The 20,470-nt window shown below is 43.4% G+C and overlaps 1 protein-coding gene across 1 annotated transcript in view; it reads right to left on the bottom strand.

Annotated features, from left to right (window-relative positions):
* LOC127032323 (killer cell lectin-like receptor subfamily B member 1B allele A) overlaps positions 1-20,470 on the bottom strand; it is an 81,789-nt gene that overhangs the window by 6,448 nt on the left and 54,871 nt on the right. Inside the window, exons 2-4 of the mRNA XM_050919534.1 lie at positions 11,323-11,459; positions 792-890; positions 310-423 (exon numbers count right to left, since the gene is read on the bottom strand). Coding sequence (XP_050775491.1) covers positions 310-423; positions 792-890; positions 11,323-11,365 — 256 coding nt within the window. The 5' untranslated portion in view covers positions 11,366-11,459. The remainder of the gene's footprint in view (positions 1-309; positions 424-791; positions 891-11,322; positions 11,460-20,470) is intronic.

Genomic DNA, 20,470 nt, shown 5'->3' with positions numbered 1-20,470 from the left:
TTTCCCCTTTGGAAAAATTTCAGAAAATTGAAAAATAAATCGTATCATGAAAAATAAAATTTGACAAAACCCTCTTTTCTGATTAAGAATCAGGTATGTTTCAGCCAGTTGTAGTATTTATTTTGCAGCCATCAAACAGAACAAATGACAAGAAAAATAAGGATGGGAAGATGAAGCACTGGCACATCTCAGCTATGTATAAGTTATTGTGACACAGTAGCTGAATTTTCAATCAGTGAGTTTGGAATGAGCGTTCTTCCAGGTGGACACAACGTTGCAAAGAGTACAAAGAATAGAAGATACAGTTACCTGTTGAGTTGTTGTCTGGCTTTGGATACAAATTTTGATTCGAACAAGACTGGGAATCCTTCAGGCTGGAATTACATTCAATTCCATTTGTTGTTCTCGGGCTTCCAGTCTGACCTTCACAAGGATGTGTAACAAAAGGTAAAAAGTATCAATTCACCAAATACTGTGGGAGATCTATCGAGTTACAATGGGGACAGAAAAGCGGCGTGAGATGGAATCTGACTCATTATCCATTGTAAGAGTCATTCCACATTTTTGCACTTCTCACAGTGCAGCTGTTACAGCCAAATAATGCATGTTTCATGTATCAAGCTCTCAACTCTACTTTGTTTATGTAACACTTTTGATGTCTATGGCAGTGATGAAATGCCTGGTAATTTATTCAGAAATGTTTTGGAGGCCAAAAAATAGAATCTAAATGGAATTGCAGGGGAAGAGGAGAATTCGCTGAGCCAATGAATCTGTGGCACTGAGATACTCACCCCAAACACCAAGCGCGATCACAGCTGCTGCTAGGATGACATTCCCGACCCATCCAAGCCATAAAGCCATCCGATGCCAGCGTGGGCACTGCGGGATTTCTGCAAGAGTCAAAATCTAGTGTAAAGATTCATAATGAAACATGGAAACTTCTTCTCCGTTGGAAGCTGCTCAGCTGGAGATAAGGATTAAAGTTCAGGCTCATGGAATATGAGGAGGAAAATGATCATGCACAGAGTTTAAAACTCTGAGGCCACATCACCCTCACAAGGGGAACATTAATTGCCCAACTGGATGGAAGTAGAGGAAAGCTGAAGAAAATGCCAAAGACAACTAATGTTTACTAGTCAGCAAGTCCACATCAACGGTCAAGCAAGAGGTTTCCTTCTGATTATTGATTAACCAGGTGTGGGTTTTTCCCCCAGAGTTTGCAGCCTTGAGGACCCTAAAATGCACGTATAGCTACTTCAACACAGTTTTTAACAGGAAAGATGTGGGGACAAGCTGCCTTTTCTGTGTCACCCAAAACCCCTGCCTTGGTTAAACTAAGCCTGCTGCATGGCCACTGTATGGCCTGCTGACTTGGCTGCTTTTAACAATAAGCAATAATGGTTTCAGGCACTTTACTGGTTTGCTGAAATCTCCCCGTATAGCAGAGGATAGAGAATGTCAGAGGGGAAGGCGCTAGAGACTTGTTTGGCTCCTGAGTGTCCCATTAAACCAGCTGCTTGTAGGCAGAGGAGGAGGACTGTGATGAAGAATGCTGGAAGTGTTTGTTCTTGTGCTTTTGAGGTCTCTTCCCACTGCCACTGTGGAGAAAGGTTGGAACTTCCTTAGTGAGCAATACACCTGAAAGAGGTTGTTGCTGAGCCCTCCCTTTGAAACCTGTCAAGGTTCAGATAATTCTCAGACTGGGTGGTATATATGCTTCTAATAAGCATGGTCATACTGGCTCAGACCAAAGGTCTGTCTAATTCAGTGTCGTGTCTTCTTACAGTGCCAGTGCAGGTGCCCCAGAGGGAATGAACAGAACAGGAAATCATCAAATAATCCATCCCCTGTCACCCGTTCCCAACTTCTGGCAAAGAGTAGATTTGATCTTCTCCAGATCTTCTCACTGGCCCTTAAAAGGCAGATCTTCTATCCTCCACTGGGCTGCTGTAATGAGGGCTGGGCAGTGGGGTCAGGAACATCTACACAGGACTATCCCAGTGGCCACACCCCTTGTATTGGTATCCAAGGCATCATATGCTATGTTAAGAGGATGTTTACCCATTGTACAGCCCCTCCAGTACCAGCGCCCCAGCCACCTGCTTTTGTTCCTCTGGAAGAGACTCCAAGAGGGGTTCAGGGTATCCCAGGGAGCACAGCTCTACCTGGACATTACTGGTTAGTAACTCAAGACTTGCATTCCTAGAGAGTCTGAGGCATATTCCCTACAACCAAAGGAGACAAATCTTTTCCTTTCTCTGTTTGTGAGAGCAGAAGGCAAGGTTCTGGGCCTGTCCTGGGCCACTGACACCATCACAGGGTTGGGGGTATGGTGTTGCTGAAGGAACTGACATCTTTCTGATGGGACAGAATACATCTGGCCTGTTCTCTTAGAGACCAGGGGAAAAAGCACAAGAGTCAGCCAAATGTCCTTTGTAAGATTTGTCAGCCCCTGACTGGTGGGATAACATTTTCTTTCACCTGGGCCTCCAGAATATTGAACAACTCCACTGCAGAGGTACCTACCTTGAGCTCCAGAGAACTGGCCCTCTTCCTGAGATGCTCTTGAAACCAAGGATGCCTAGTCACTAGGAGGTGGCACTACAGAAAGTCTATATTTTCATGCAGGACAATGGCATAGTAGTGTCCCCAAATGGAGATTCTTCCATGTCCTGGAAGTATCACTGTCCCTCATGTTATCGTCTCAAACACCGGTGTGGAGGGACAGTAGGCTAGGCCGGTGCCAATGCTGATCGATGAGGCACCAGAATTGGAGCAGACAGTGGCTGATGGAGCTTCCACCAAAACCTAGATTTCTACTGGGGCAGGAGGTTTGGGTTGTCATCTCCATTAAGGTTTGAACAGATTCCTGAATATCTGACTCGCATCAGTGACTGATAGGGCTTGAAAATTCTTGGAGGAAAGATCCCTTGCATCACCTTCCTTCTGCATATTCTGTCAAATTTACGAATATTCATGTTGTATAGCAGCATCTTCTTGTTATGGGAAAGGTATAACTTGAGCTGAGAAAATAATTAGAGGTCACCTCTCTTTCTCTTTACATCTGCAAGCAGATTGTGACTATCTTGACTTCCATTATTCAAATCTGCAGAATAATTTCTGAACATGATTCAGTTTTTAAATCCCTTGAACAGTAAAGTCTTTGAATGGGAAACTAGTCTCCTAGTAACTTGCTATGTTGACATTTGCACATAGTTTTCAAATTTTAGGGAAGAAAGTGATGGTTGGTTGGATGGTGCAAAAAGGCTGTGAGGGAAGGATTTAGAAAATCGCCAGTAGATCGTGGCAGAGAGAACACGCTCAGTTCCCTAACTGTTCACTTCTTGACATTCTAATGTTTGGTGCTTTTAAAATGGCTCTGATATTTTCCTACTGTAAAAAAATTTAGAAAATCCACCAGGAAGTACAACCTTAGAAATCACTTTACATTTTCAAGGCTGTCTTCAAAGAGGAAAAGAGCTAGAGACTTAAAAATGTAATTTAAAATCAAAAGAGCAACAGTCTCTAGGCTCCACTGAGTTTGTAATCACAACAGGAGACTTGCTTTCAATATCAAAGAACTTAACTTCAAGTAACTTAAAAAACTGTAGCCCGTTATTCATAGAAGTTCATCTTATGTGAGAATTCTCAGTGAGACTTAATACAAAAAAGCTTATGACCTTAATAGAACAAGACGTTCTAGAGACGTAAGTGGACAAAAAATGGTGTATTTTTAAAATAGTAAAAAGCTGATTTTCTGTTTTTAATTAAAATAATTAAATGATTTGTTAAATTAACTTCAAATTTTCAAAAAAATAAAAATAAAATTCTTGTCTGGCCCCAGATTAACAAATTTCAGGATCAAACGGGGAGGGGGGAAGGGAGGTTAGAGATGGTGTTAAAAAATTAGGCTTATACTAGAAACTCTTTGACAAAAGTAACTACCATGGCTCCACAGTTTAAGCTCCAGATTCCAAGGAAAGTAAAGGACATGTGTAGAGACCCACCTCCTGGCCGCAGCAACACATTTCCATTTTACAGCCCCAGGGGGCACCACATGGGGCTGGAGCTCCCCCAGCTCCCTGGGGGCAGAGAGCTGGGTCAGGTTTTCCCCAACAGCATCCGGTACCCAGTTCATGACCTCAGTGGCCTGGATGCATCACAAGGGACCGGAGTTCCAACTCTAGGAGGCTTGAAAGGAGAGAGATCTGGCATGGACTGGGCTCCCCCAAGAGCCATACCACAAACCACATCTGAACTCATTGGTCTATTTCCTCCCTCCGTGATAAGACTTTTGCTGCAGCCAGCTAATTAAATTAGTCTTGTTGTTCAAGCAGTAGCAGTTTGTGCTGCAATGCTGACCCTTCAGGGTTCAAACTTTGCTGAAAATACATGATGGGGGTTGCTACAGTGGCACATAACAGAATTTGGTTTTATCCTTTTCCTTTAAAAAAAATCTAGTAAATTACATACAAAGAAGACTCCCAAAAGAATGATTTCAGAGGGGTAGCCATGTTAGTGTGTATCAGCAAAAACAACAAGGAGTCCTTGTGGCAACTTAGAGACTAACAAATTCATTTGGGCATAAGCTTTCATGGGCTATAACCCATTAATCAGATGCATTACAGCCCACGAAAGCTTATGCCCAAATACATTTGTTAGTCTCTAAGGTGCCACAACGACTCCTTGTTTTTTCTCAAAAGAATGTTATTTAGATTGCAAAGTCAAGCACTCAAAAGTTAAGAAATGCTAGATTTACAATTGCTTCAGGAAACTTATCTCTGTTCCCTTGTGCATATCGATTATGACAATGTATGTCCATGTAATTAGAGACTACTTTTTTCCTAAAGGATCCCTGCCTCATAGAATACACAAGATGGTTGCACAGTGGGACAGAATTAAGGTTGTACCAGCAACTGTATGTCTGGCATGTCCTAACTTTTGAATGCTTCACTGTGCAAACTAAGTAATGGTTTTTAACTTTTTATATGTAATCCTGCATATACTGTACTATACACAGACTGAGTGATAAAATATCTGAACTATTAGTATTTAATTTGCTCGTCAACTGAAATATCAGCTTTATATATTTTGATTCTAAGATTAACAGCATAATAGTAATCTAAAATGGCCTCTCATTAGTAGCCTGACTCTATTTATAGAAAATATGCTCTGAAAATAGCTAATATATTTACTATTTTATTATATTATTAGGATTTTTTATCTCCAGACACCAATCTTTTCAGGAGAGTCTTGTAAAAAATTATACTATGATTTATATATTTACATTTTACATCCTTTTAAGTTTAGTTTACAGTTCCTTGTATATTCATTATTCCTGGAGCACTGAAAGCTATTATTTTTCTTCCTCTTCTTCCTACTGTAATCATCTTTGTTAAGAGTTGTCCAAAGTTTAATTGCTCTGAAGTGTAACGACTTGATTCCTCACAAATTCTCCCTATCCAGGTCTATTCAGAAACCAGTACAACCCCCTGCTGCATCCCCCACTGTTTTCTTCACCCTTTATTGACCAAATTGCCCTTCATTTCTTTCTCTTTTGCTCACCTATTTCCTAACCTGGGATACTAGACTTCAGTCTCCCTACTTGCCTCTTCATGAATCCTTTCCTCCTCACTTCCCTCACCATGTGGAATCACCTCCATGACCCTCTGCACTGACTTGTCAGCAATTTTCCAAATCCAATCTCTTCTCCCTGATCTGTGTGATATAACGTTCTCTCCAAGAATAAATGAAAGACACTGAAATAAGTCTCCCAGACTCCTTGTGTTCAGTCTTTCCAAGACTTGACCAGTGCATTGCTCTTTACCTCTGATTTACCCCACTACACTATGTACTGCATCGTCAATACAGCATGAATATCCACCCCCAAGTGTTTATGAAATATGTATAAAAATGCCATAAAATAAAGCTGTATTGTTCTTCACATGGAGTTTACATGTATAGACTGTCAGCAGCTCTGAAGATTTCTGTGACACTCTGTATTAACATTAAAATAAAATTCACAATATTACATTAAAGAGATTCAGTTCCTAGTTCTGACAGGTGGTAAATTACCTCATATCTGCTGAGTCCTAACATACAAACGGAACATAGAGACTCCCACCTGCATTTTGTTTCTAGAAAATCTTTCTTTAAATATCTGTGCTGCCAGTAAAAACAAAAACAAAAACAAACACACCCAAAAAGTGAAATCCAAACCAAAAAAAGAGAGCATACCGCTACAAAACTAAGAAGTTAAATACACTTACTGGAGTGCTGAGCTGGATGCAGTGACTTTGAAGTGGGAAAAGCTCCAGGAATATTTAAATCAGCATATACTATTTCTCCAGCCATGGCAAGTGCAGAGGAAGATGAGAAGGTACAAGAAGGCAGACTGTCTAAGAGTTGCCTCATATTTATGCATGAACCAAGATGACGGACGTATCCAGTAAGAGGAAGTGTGTATCAGAAGGTTTTGACTTTCTTCTTTCCTAGCAAGCTAAGAGAGAAATCCAGGCACTAGAGATGAAGTGTTTGAAGTACAATTGCACCAGCTAATCTGAGACAGTCTCTCAATACATTAGAGCTGGTACTGGGATCAGATGAACTGTTGATTTTTCCTGTATTAAAAGGAAGCTGCTCCCTGTTATGTTTGGTTCAGAAGCTCTGGACATTTTAAGATGAGAATTCTTATCATCACATAAAACTGGAAAACAGATTGAAAAATACGAACTTTTTAATTACAATTCATATTTCCCATTGGAGACAGATGTCTTTAATTTATCTCATCACTACGGACAGTCATATCCCTCTCTCTAGCTATTCTATTCAGGTTCTGCACTGTTACCCCTTTTAACCTGCCTGTCTACTCAAAGTTGGGAGCTTTGTGGGTTGTTCCAGTTAGGAAGAGAAATTGCTGATGGAGTCTGTTACCTTTGATGCAATCTTATTTACAAAGAATGTACAAAGTCCTGTTTACCCAAACACAGGAGGAACCAAACAGGACCCATAGTCCTTGTTCACAGGTCCAAAACTCATTTCAGCTTTCCGACCCAAATCCTCTCTCTAGGCTACTCCCCTAGGCAAACCATGCTCCCAGTGGCTTGTTGCTGAGGCTGTGTCTGTTCCCCTCTCACCTTCCACCCCCGGTTTCACTCTCTCTGCTCTGTCTCATGCTTCTCTTCACACATACACACACACATATATCTCTGGCCAAACAATACACGGTGGAGTCTTCTCCCACACAATGCTCACGTCCACCTTTGTCTTAAGTGGGGACTTGTGATTATAGAATCATAGAAGATTAGAGTTGGAAGAGACCTCAGGAGGTCATCTAGTCCAACCCTCTGCTCAAAGCAGGACCAACCACAACTAAATCATCCCAGCCAGGGCTTTTCTTAACTTATCTTAAATCGAGGGTTCTCAAACTGGCGGTTGGGACCCCTCAGAGGGTCGCCAGGTTACTACATTGGGATCACAAGCTGTCAACCTCCACTTCAAACCCTGCTTTGCCTCTAGCATTTATAACAGTGTTAAAGATACAAAAAAGTGTTTTTAATTGATAAGGGGGTGGCGGCACTCAGAGGCTTCATGTGGGAAAGGGGTCACCAGTGCAAAAGTTTGAGAATCACCATGGCGTAAATGAAGGCCAATGGCTAAACCTGCAATAACATCATTAGTATCATTCCTTTGAGATATTCAGACTCTTATAATAGCACTTCCTTTGCAACCTGCATCTGACCCAGGGAAAAGCTGCTCTGTTGCACTAGGACTACAAGGCACTGAGCGACATCCTACTGAAGTAATGGGAGGAAAGGGTGCTCAGCACTTCACAGGACAGAGCCCTGTGTCTGATCCCTGGACTGTAGGAGTCAGCCAAGGTTCTGTAGAAATTTTGCCCACAGGAAAATAATCAGGTTCCCTAGTCACACAGTGACCTGACAAGTAAGAAGTACAGTTGGAGGAAACTGGTCTTATGCAATAATGCCGGCACCTCTACATCTCACGTACCACTTGCTAGTAACATTAGTTTATTAACTACCCGGTTGATAAATCTGCAGCTCCAGAGGTGTCTCCTCCTCATTTCTCTGTCCATCCCTCGTACCCCTCCTGTTACTGCAGCAAATCCACCCCTCTGTACAGAAATTCTAATGACTACAGCACTGCAGTAAAGGAGGCAAAACAACCCTTCTGATCCTCCAACATCCATGCAGCAGAATCATGGTCAATGGAGCTATTTTGCACAGTGAACTGGCTAAGCAATCCAGCTGCACAGCCCAAACATCAGACCCAGGCGTCAGCTGCTGTGAAGAGCTGTCAACATGCTTCACTGCTAAGATCAACCAAATATGTATGAATGGAGCTGACTGGGAAAGAAAATTCCCTTGCTCACCAGATTGTATTATTCATCCCTCCATCCCTGAGATCGGCCCCATCAAGAAGCCCTGAAAAATGTTTGAGATACAATCTGTGAAACAGATCCATGCCCCTCCTCGCTGTTACATGTCAGGTAGGAACAGCTATGCCCACTAGTCATGGAAATAATCAACATCTCCTTCGGAGAAGCACACCTGCCAAATTCCTTGAAAAATGCAATTGAGATGATTTGGGGAATCTGTCTATCTACAATTTATAAATTTTGGTTAATTTTATGAAATTTCTGTATCACTAAATGCCTCAGTGTGTCTGGCAGGATGTATAACACCCCCTCTTCCTTTCCTTCCATGATCTGAAAGAACCAGTAGAATAAATAAAAGAAATCATTAACCATAATACCTGGTCTCTGACCAAACTATGGGTATGCTAAGGAGGGTGTCTGATCTGGGAGAACCAGTTTGACCCAGATGGTCTGAAGGGAGTGGGTTTTGGAGAATAGAAAGTCCACAAACAGGAAAACAAAGAAACCAGGTGCTGATTTTCTCCAAAGACTCAGAAGGACTCTGAGACAGAGGAAGTTTGAGCAGGAGAGAGGAACAGAGAGGCATGCTTTTGTAGCAGAGTGGACCTTCTTTGACTGTGGGACCAGCCAAGGTCAAAAGAAGCAGGCAGGAGGAAAGAGCAGACTGCACATTCCAGAGGAGAAGTCATGAGGAGAGAGGTACAGAGGAGGGGACTTGGAACCTTGAAAAGATACTCCCCCAAATCATGACAAACACTCCAGCATGGTGAGGAAAGTGAAACGAGAACGGTGTATAGATGTTTTAGTGTTTTGACAAGAGCTGTACATCTCTGGAGCTACCTAAAAGAACAGTGATTGGTTTGGGAGCCATTTGCAAAGCCTCTGTGTTACATGCTTCAACTATCACACTCCGCAGGAGAGGTAAACTGTAAACCCAAATACCCATAAGGTCAGACCTCTGTAGAAAAGTGCTTAAGCTACTGGGATGTCTATGTGGGGCACTAGAGTAACTGGACCACAAGGTCCCATTTCCATGATGGGGCAATAGACATACTGCCTAAGTCCAGGGAACATGCCAGAGAAGCCATTGAGGCCTGCTCAGAGTCAGGTAGCTTACAGCACAAGGGTTTAGCATGATGGGACCCAACCACAGAAGCCTGGTGAGTGTCCAGCAGGGGGAGCTTTACTAGGACTAGTTAATTAATCTATTAACAAAGAATTAATGTAAGGTAATGTAATCAATGCTAATCAATATGGGGTTTATGGAAAATAGATCCTGACAAAATAACTTGATATCTTTTTTATGTTGACATTACAAGTTTAGTTGATAAATGTAACATACTTATGTTTGACTTGGTACCAAGTGACATTTTGATTTAAAAAACTAGAGAGCTATAAAATTAACATGGCAAACATTAGATGGATTAAAAGCTGGCTAATGGATATGTCTCAACGTGTAGTTATAAATAGGGAATCATCATCCAGCCGATCTGTTTCCAGAGGGGTCCTGCAGCGTTCGGTTCTTGGACCCACACTATTTAACATTAATAAAAATGACCTGGAAGAAAACATTAAATCATCACAAGATTATACAAAAATTGGGGGAGTGATAATCAATGAAGTGAACAGGTCATTGATACAGAGCTATCTGGATCACTTGGTAAGCTGGGCACAAACGAACAATATGCATTTTAATATGGCTACATGTAAATGTATACGGGTAGGAACAAAGTCTACAGGGCATGATTAGAGAACAGGGGACTCTCTCCTGGGAAGCAGTGACTCAAAGAGATTTGGGGGTCATGGTGGATAGTCAGCTGTACATGAGCTCCCAGTGCAAAACTGGCTAAAAGAGCTAATGCGATCCTGGGGTGCATAAAGAGGGGAATCTAGAGTAGGTGTAGAGAGGTTATTTTACCTCTATATTTGACACTGATGTGACAGCTGCTGGAATCCTGTGTCCAGCTCCGATGTCCACAATTTAAGAAGGATGGTCATAAATTGGAAAGTGTTCCAAGAAATCCATAAAAATGATTAAAGATTAAAAAATATGCCTTGTAGTGATAAACTCAAGGGGCTCGATCTATATAGCTAAACAAAGAGAAGCTTCTGGGGTGACTTGATTACAGTCTAGAAGTACCTACAGGAAGAACAAATATTTAATAATGGGCTCTTCAGTCCAGCAGAGAAAGGTCTGACATGATCCAATGGCTGGAAGTTGATGCTAGACAAGTTCAGACTGGAAATAAGGTGTATATTTTTAACAGTTGAGAGTAATGAACCACTGGAACAACTTACCAAGCATTGTGATGGATTCTCTCTCACTGACCATGTTTAAGTCAAGATCAGATTTTTTTTTCTAAGAGATCTGCTCTAGGAATTATTTTGGGGCAGATCCCTGGCCAGTGTTTTATAGGAGGTTAGACGAGGTGTTCACAGTCATCCCTTCTGGCCATGGAATCTATGAAGGTCTGAGACAGCAATAGCTTGCCCAACCCCAAGAAACCAACCTACTTGACCCTGAAGACCTGGCATATTTAATCTTGTGAAAAGAACCCTGGGGGGTGGGAACCTGATAACAGTCTTCAAATATGTTGAGAGCTGTTGTAAGGTTCTATGGTAATTTGCTGTCATTTACTGTTATTTTGAAATTTTCCTGTCATCACCATTTCGAATCTGTATATTTTGTTGTTTGGGGGCCATATTGGGGTTCCTGTTTGTTAAGCTTTTGGCGCTCTTTTCAAGTGTGGCGGGAAAAGACTGAGTTCGTGACCTGGCTAATCTGCCTAGATGCTGCTGGATATAGAAACCCTATGTGCCAGTCTCCAAGTGCCGTCTGCCCAGAACCACCCCATGTCAGTTGTGTTTGCACAGTCTTTGAGAGACAAGTACCATCATCAGCGCTTACCTGAGGTCCTGCTTACCTGAAAGATCATTCCAACTGATCCAAGTTCCTCCTGTGTTCATCGATGACACGGTCGAAGGTCTGGATCCACCTCATCAGGAGCTGTGGCAGACCGGACGGACATGCCTGCTTTCCTTGTTCTGATTGTCATCTCATCTGTAAAATAATAATCTTGTTGTTAGTCCATATTCTGTATTGGGGAATAGTAAGACCATCTCCATGCCCTCTGTTTCTCAGACCACCAAGTTATTGTTGTTGCTTTATCCTTGTTTACCTAACAGTGTTATGTTAATAAACTCTCTTTGGCTCACCTTTAATTCTGGTAAAGTGTCATTGTTGCTCCATCTATGAGTGATAGACCCTAACTCAGGGAAGCAGAACACAACCTTTAGCAGGGGTCCTTTATATCTCTCCTATTTTCCCTTTTTCCATAACACTGTTATTAAGAGGACAGTGATCAATTGTTCTCCTTGTCCACTGACGGTAGGATAAGATGTAATGGCCTTAATCTGCAGCAAGGGAGGTTCATGTTAGACATTAGGAAAAACTTTCTAACTCTCTGGGTAGTTAAGCTCTGGAATAGGCTTCCACGGGAGGTTGTGGAATCCCCATCATTGGAGGTTTTTAAGAACAGGATGGTCAGTCACCTGTCAGGAATAGTCTAGGTTGACTTTGTCCTGCCTCAGTACTTTATGACTTTTTGAGGTCCCTCTCAGACCTACATTTCTATAATTTTATTTGCTAGGTGGATCTGCAAAAGGGTTATACTGAAAGAAAAATATATAATTCACACATAAGGAAGTGCTAGACTCAGATTACTGATTCATGTAAATTGCCGAAGCTCCATTGAAGTCAATGTCACTGTGCCCATTCGTAACAGCTGAGAATTTGACCCCTTAATCCTTATATCAAAGTTTATCGACATCTCATGTAGTAATTAGGCATCAAAATCAATGGCCAAATCTTTAAAAGACTCAGCATGTCAGGTGAGGAAACAAGCAACACTGTCTGGTGTTAGAATAGGGGGTTGGGTTGTATTTCCAGCCCTGGCTCGGATGAACTGGGTTGTTTCAAAGTGGGTATTCTTCGGGTGTTGCTGAGTAGCATAGCAAGGGGGGGAGCGGGGCAGCGGCCGCTCTCTCACTGAGCACAAATGGCACCCTTTAAATTTCTTAGCTCCTTTTTAATTTTTACTCACCCAGCGGTGCTCTGGGTCTTCGGCGGTGGGCCCATCACTAGCTCTGGGTGTCTTCAGTGGCACTGAAGGACCAGCCACTGAAATGCTGCTGAAGACCCATGGAGCACGTGAAGGTCCCGCTGCCAAGGTACTGCCAGAGACCCGGAGCGCCGCCCTGTCAGTAAAAGTGCCACCAAGTGAGTAAAAGTGCTGCAGTGGGTGGTGCCTTTTTTGGGGATCACTCCCCCTGTTCCCTCCACCTGGCTATGCCACTGATGCTGCTGTGGGGAGAGCTGTGCAAACAACTGTATTTTCAGTTCATGGATTGTCCTGAAAATTTGAAAAATAAAACAGCAAACCAAAAAGTAACAAAAAATTTAGTGAATTAGACATGAATTCATGAAACATTTCACTCACCCTGAATTGCATTTTTAATTAAAAAATAGATTTGACCAAAGAATTTCACCCAGGTCTAGAGTTAAGGTTGTTTAAAACTGGATTGGGGAATATGAAGATGGGACCACTGCTCTCATCTCTTTTTTAAATGTTTAAAATACTATATAAACTTAAAGGGCTTGTCTACACTACTGCTTAAGTCAATGTAAAGTTACGTCACTCGGTGTGAAAAAGCCACTCCCCTGAGCGACGTCAGTTACGTCAACATAAAGCGGTGTCTACACCATGCTATGTGGGCAGGACACTCTCTGACCAACAATGCGCACACCTTTTGCAGAGGTGGAGTCATTATGCCGAAGGGAGAGCGCTCTGACCTTCACCAGACACGCTGCAGCAGGGCAGCTGTATCGGTCCAGCTCTGCCGATGTAGCGCAGTAATGTAGCCTCCCTGGTGCTTTTAAAAACATTCTGTTAGCTGCTTTACTCACTCCCTCCTTTGCGTTTACACTTTGACATTTACAGCTAGAAGAGGGCAGGAGAACAAGGGACAGGTGAGAAAGGAGAGGAGACAGCATAGAAGGTGCATGGGGGCTTAAAATGGAAGCAGGAAGGGGAGTGAGGAATGGAAATGAAACAATTTTTCAAACTTCACTCACAAAGAGGCACATTCCGATTCTGCTGGTGGGACTGTTGTCCATCACTAGCAGAAAGGGAAGTGGCAAGTATCACTCTTTTATAAGACAGAAGCCATGTTATTCCTGAGTGCTGCCAGGCACAAGGAGAGGGGGAATGAAGTGCCCTGAGCTCACTACCCTTACACTGAGGTTCTCTAGTGCATTGCACCAATCTAATGTGTTGTGTGTCCATAGGCTGATATGCTAAGAACAAAACCCTTTATTTAATAAACAGCCTCAAATTCTGACCCCAGGCCTGTGTTCTAGGCTGGTGTTTGTGTCAGCTCTACTGGAGAAATCTATACCACAGAAGCCTCAGCAATGACGAAATCCTGCCTGACGACTGACTAACTTTGTGCCCTTTTCCTGTGTGATCACTAAACATAACAATTCTGTTATTTCAGATACATTTTGTAAAGGGACCTCTTACTCTGCATCCCCTGGATCAGTGAAACTGATATGGAGGATGAAAAAAATGTTGTTACAAGCAGAGTAACTGAAATACCGCAAAGAAGGTGTAAAGGAGTCTGAATGAGATGCATTAAGTTAAGTACCCGATTATTCCTATTGAATTTCAGTGGGATTCTAGTGCTTAAATCTCAGGCTCAGATGAAAATCTCCCAATTTCGTTCTTTGTTGTTTGTAAAACGTGAGTGAATTTTGTTCTCACGGTGTGTGTGTATGTGGGGGTGTCTTTTAGTGCTGTCTGAAACTACTACTGAACAGGCTGTTGTGGTACGAGTCTCTGTGTCACAGGGCACTGTCTGCCGTCTTTAACTGTGACCACAGAACCTGCCGCTGCTCCAAGAACCCTGGGATGTTTTTAAGTATTATCTACTGAAAGTTTTATTCCAAAATACTACATCAAAATGCATGTTCATGTTTCATTCGATAGTGTTTCCTTTTAAAAAATTAGGAGATTTCATCTGAGCCTGAGATTTAAGCACTCATATCCCACTGAAATTCAATAGGAATTGGGTACTTAACTCCCGCAGGTTGTTTTGAAATCTCAGTCTAGACGCAAAAAGACCTATACTATTAATGTACCAGTAAAGTTGCAGTTAAAGTGAGCAAGAGGCAGGAAGGGCAAACGTGCAGGTTTCTACAGCACAAAGCAATATGATGGGGAGTGTTTGTATGTAAAGTAATTTGGTACTTTAAGATCCTTTATGGTGAACGTTAGATTGGGGCGTTATTTGATCTAGGGCAAAGGGGGCAGTTGCCCCCACTCCCCCCACACCAGCCTTAGTTTGCTCCCCACCCAATTTTTCATAGGTCTATATGCTACTCTTCCCCGTCCCGAACCTTGCAGGATAGAACATAATCACATAGAATGTTCTATATGTGGACACAATCTTCCCCCTTCCCCCCAAAATAATTGAAATGATGCCACTGGATTAGAGTACGTAGCATAAAGTTGAAAACAAAACTGTGCAGTTATTCAGCAAAAGCGTGAGGCCTGGGAACATGTATTTAGTGAGCAGAGCAATTAGTGCAAAAATGATGCGGATGTTCAGCAAAAGCAGGTGGCCAATAAGGGGGAAGAATTTGTGGTTAACAGGATGATGCACAAAAGAGACTTGCTCGCTGTTAATCATTATGGCACCCATCTGGTGACCAGAAGTGCGAAAAAATTGTCATCTGGTTTTGTTTTCTCCAGTGGGTTTCAAAACAAATTCTCACCCTGCAAACATTTATACAGATGCTTCGCTTTCCACATGTGAGCAGTCCCACTGGCATCAAGAACAGTATGCACATGCTTTAAGGTAAACAAGCAGAAGTGCTTGCAGAATCAGGGCCTAACTCTTTGTAAAAGGGAGCTGGGGTAAGGGTTTGTGGTGTCAGAAGTCTGAAGTGTTAATTGTGCTGGTGAAACGCTCAGTTTCCTTTCTTGTACAAACCAGCAAGCAGAGAGCAGAAAACTGTGCGGGGCTATCTTTAACTCGGTGTGGGCTGTGACACCCACTCTCATGGAAAATACAAAATAAAAAACAGAATTAGAGGGACAACATTAAAAAGTTTAGACCAACATCTATCATCTCTGGAAACTGTTGTAGTCCAGTAAAGAACCCCAGAGAGATTCTTAATTTCTGTAAAATAAACATCTCTACCTTTTAAAATCAATAGTATTACTGAAAGATAATAGAACTCCTACCTTCTCCTTCCCTGGTTTGCAGGTAAAAACCCAAAATAAACAGTGACCCCCCATGAGTATTGCAATTCATGTTTAAGAAGGACAGAAAGAGCAGGTATTGCCACACTGGGCTAGGGAAGGGGAACAGGTGGGACCCAGCTGGAATGACCCCCTTCTCTCCCTCCTCCCCGCCCCAATACCTCTAGAGACAGAACTGTGCAGGAGCGATCTCTCCCACCGCAGCCTACAAGAGCACTAGGACCCATGCAGCAGCAACCCCCTACCCCGAGCCATGATGTGAGGCTGGGGAAAGAAAACGTCCATGGAGGAACTAGTCCCAGAGGCCAAAGAGACATTAGCCTGCAGGAGCAGATGCAGAAGCTGCCTCAACAAGTGCTACAGCAGGGACTGGTTCGCTCCAATGCCTTCCCCTCTGCCCTTCCCCTCAGCCTCACCCCATCATGCTTCCATGTTCCCCTCTGCCCTTCCCCTCAGCCTCACCCCATCATGCTTCCATGTTCCCCTCTGCCCTTCCCTCCCTCTCCTATGCCTTTTAGCCCTCTTCCTTTGTCCGTTCAGTAGCTAATCCCCTCCTAACTAAATCCCCATCCAAGGAATACAAATAGTTGGGGCAGTAGCAGGGTATTTACAAGCCATCACATTTCTTTACTCTGCTTGTCTGTTATGCCCATTCCCTGGCCTCTATATTTAGACTGTTACAGTTTTGGGGGCAGGGACAATCAGCTCTATTTGTACAATACTTGCTAGAGTGGGGGCCCATTCTACCTATCAGAAGTACCTATATGGAACCCATGATCCTCATAGATCTGGGCCTGGAAAAATCTTTATCCCCACTCACCACCGTGAGGCAGGGCAGGGTTATTACCCCCATTTTACAGCTGGAGAACCAAAGCACAGAGAGGCTATGTGACTTGCCCAAGGTCACAGAGGGAGTCTGTGGCAGAGCAGGGACTTAAACTCAGATTGCCCAAGCCCTACAAACGCACCTTAAACTGCTGGATCATCCATCTCTTGATGGTCCCCAGGCACTACTGCAGTTAACCTGCTATTACTGTGATCATCTTCAGTTCGTGTCCTAAAGTACAGTGCAGTGTTGCTGTCCACTGTTGAGCAACACATTTTACTCCAAGAGAACTGCTGTTCAGCAGAGCATGACGTGTACTATACAGCCCAAGCCTTATTCAGGCAAAGCCCTCAGAAGAAGACAGCCATATTTTTTAAAAAGAGCCTTAAGGTTACAATATCTTTGCATGCAAGTATTTGTACATGAAAAACACATTTGATGTGCAGAGGATCTTTGCTCATACCAATCACATAGTTCTCTCCAGTCCATATATAAAAGTGTTTGTTTGGATGCACAGATATTGGCTGTCATGCAGTAACAACATATTTAGCGGTCAAGTAGCAACGTCGCTTTGGACACTTTGTACATATGTTTACGTCCCAGTGATATACATCAAACGCTTTTGACGCAGAGTGTGAGAGAGAAAGAGAGAGACACACACACACTCTGGAACAAACCTGAAGGTGGGACACACTTTGTACAAAAGTTTAAGTTCCTTTATAAATATATATGTACCCCTCTGCCAAATGGTGTTGGCAGGAAAAAGGGCCAGTTTCAATATCTAGGGATTCCTCTTAACACTGCAAAAGAGAACCAGCGCAAGCCCCCACCAGTAATCTGGGAAAATTAAACACCACCCTGGGCATCTCTAAGAGGCAACAGCACCTCACTCACAACCACTGAGTCTGCGTATAATAAACAAAAACTTTCAATAAAAGGGAGAGGTCACTCAGCATTTCTTTGGGAAAACACTGCAACAGTAATTCAAAAGTATTGAAACCATTAGTAACCACCTGTTCCACAATATCTTGGGCAGTGTCAGTTGCCTCAGTTTCCCAGCTTGTGGTGTGGAAGTCTGATGGATGAATGTCCCTTTAACACACAACTCCCCTTTCCCTCTGCTGCACCCCACTCACAGTTCGTTGTCCGAAGTCAGCAAAGTCCCAGAATTCAGGGATGTGTCCACATGGCTCATTCTCACCCCTGAAAGGGGGGACTGATCAGTACCTCTGCTGCTGACCGCTGTAGCCTCTGCCACTGCTTTGCTGCTTGCTGCTGCTGCTCACCCCGTCTCTATTGTCACCTCTGCCTCTAGCTGCAATGTCGTGTTCTGAGGCTCCACCACTCAGCAATTTCACCAGGTAGTTCTCCCCAGACCAGGTCTAAGGTTTAGCCCCTTAGACCTATTAATCAGCAATTTCACCTCTAGTGATCACTAAGCTAAAACAAAGACCCCCAACTGAGTTCGCTACGCGCTGCCTTTAGACACTAGAGGGGAAGGATCAAAGTGTATCCAAAAGCACCCTTTAAACAGACTTTCTACCACCATATAAGAGACTCTGAAGAAGCTCTCACTCTCTATCTCCCCCCACTTTCACTAGCGTGTGACATCAACACCCCCTGCTTAGCTATTGAGGTTACAGTTAGGGTAACCCTCAACAATTCTGCTGCCCTTCAGTCATACAGTAAGGAAAACAACATTTTATTACAGCCACATTCAAGACTAAAGTGATTTTTAACTCAAAACAGCAAGAATTGGTCATTTTGGCAAAGCAGGTCTGCCTGCTGATCACCTTGGCAAAGTAAGTGTATCTGTGCAAATACATCTGTTCCTGAGGTCTTTTTTCCCCAGTGCATCAACAGAAGGAAAGGGAGAGCTCATTCAGATCCTTACTCACATATCATATGCCTTTGGAGCAGGCGAAGGGGGGAAAGCATAGGGGCCGACTCTGTGGGTGCTCCAGCCTTGGAGGAAAAAAAGGAAAAAAAATAGTGGGTCCTCCAGCCAGTTCCCCTCATCCCCTACCCACCAGCGGCCCCGCTGATTAGTGCCTCCTGCCCACCTTAGATCAGCTGTTCCGTGGCATGCAGGCAGCACTGGGAGTGAGGGCAGGTGCACTTTGGGGAGGGGGAAGAACTGGGCAGGAAGAGGTGGGGTGGGGTGAGGGCTTGCGGGAAGGAGTGGAGTGGAGGAGGGCCTGGGGCAGAGCCGGGGGGCCGAACATCCTACATCACATCAGAAAGTCGGTGCCTCTGGGGGAAAGAGAATAAAAGGCTGTGTAGTCCAAGGGTTAGAATACCCGCTCGGGAGGTGAGAGACTCATGGTCCAGTTCCCCTGCTCCAATGAATATTTATTTATCCACAGTGGAACAGCTTCAACAGGAGAGACTTAGGGACCCTCTCCCCATCAGACTATCTCATAGCTCAGTGGCTGGTGCACACTCCTGAGAGACCCCTCTTCATATCCCTTCTCCCCCTCAGGCAGAGAGGGAAACTGAACCTGGGTCTCCCACATTCCAGGTGAGTGCTCCACCCACCGGGCTAAAAGTTATAGGGTGGGTGGTGCTACCATCTCCAGTACTGCCCGCAGCTTGAATGGGAGCCAATGTGGAAGGCAGCCTCTCAACACACTTACCAGATCAGGCCCTGCATGTGAGCTAGATGGGCAAACACCTACCTGCCCTGGGTCATGGATTGTGCAGGGATTTAGGCTGGAGCTTGGCATCCCGACACCTCCAGTGAGGCAGCATGGTCTATGCTCAGAGGCAAAAGCACCTAGGGAATTTCCCCTCTGAAAATGTAGGTGTCTGCAGTGCTCGGCGGGAGTGTTGTAGATCTCAGTGGAGCCTAAAACTGGGAGTTAGGTGTCTCATTCTGGGGCCTGGGTGTCTATGTACCTTTGTGAATCTACCCCCATGTCCACTCCTAGTAATAAACAATAGTGATTTTGAGCAGAGTGAAGGCAAACATCTAGAGCTTAATCCCACCCATTTTCACAGGCTCACACTTGTGTTGTCTCTTAAAAAAAGCATCTAAACCTGTTTTCCAAAGGGAAGCAGGTAAGGGAGAAGAGGAAGTGTAGGAGAGCCACATCTAAGAGTGAATAGCATGATGGAGCTGTGTGTCTGGTCTCATTACACAATTGTTATCTGTATGATTCTTTGGTTTAACTTTATATTGTGTGGTCAGAAAACAATCTTCATGCAGCCTGAAGTTCTGTCTAATCTGATTAACAATGTTTAAATTTTGCTCTTCTACCTGCAGCTATACCTTGTCTACGTTTTCAAGTGGGTTCTCAGTTCAATGAGATGAGTTAAGGAGATGTCACTGTTCCTACCACAGGCCTATATCCTAAGTTAGACAGTCTCAGCGTGGGCTTAGCTACCCCTTAACGTCTAATAATTTAACAGAACATAAAAAGTGCAAGTTGAACAGGGTTGCACAGCATTAAATCTTGAGCCTGAAGTGAGAAACCCCAGCCACCCATCTCAAAGAGGGACTCAAGGTAGAACAGCTACTGTACTTAGCATTTCTGCAGTACATTTTTTCAGAGAACTGACTAATCACAAATAAATGTAGTATTTAGTACTAATAACTAATATCCTCTCTGCAGTCCTCAAAGGACTTTATAAACAAATGTTAAATCCTCTCAATGACTTTATGAGTAGGTAAATAGCTCCATTTTACAGATGGGGAAATTGAGGCAGAGAGACATGATCTGTCTAAAGTCACACAGGATGTCTGTGGCAGGGCTCAGAGTCATACTAATGTTGCCTTACTGAGTCTGTGTTTACCCGTAAGATGATCCTTAGGCAAATGCTCAAGCAGTTCCCTCTCAAAATAAACTACAGATGCTTAGGATGCAATCAACAACTTGATGAGAATAAAACAATGAAATTACTTTATAGATTTATAAAAAT

This window comes from Gopherus flavomarginatus, chromosome 12 (genome assembly GCF_025201925.1).
Source record: "Gopherus flavomarginatus isolate rGopFla2 chromosome 12, rGopFla2.mat.asm, whole genome shotgun sequence".
NCBI lineage: Eukaryota > Metazoa > Chordata > Testudines > Testudinidae > Gopherus > Gopherus flavomarginatus.
The sequence above is the reverse complement of the archived record's forward strand: the minus strand, read 5'-3'. Positions and strand labels throughout refer to the sequence as shown.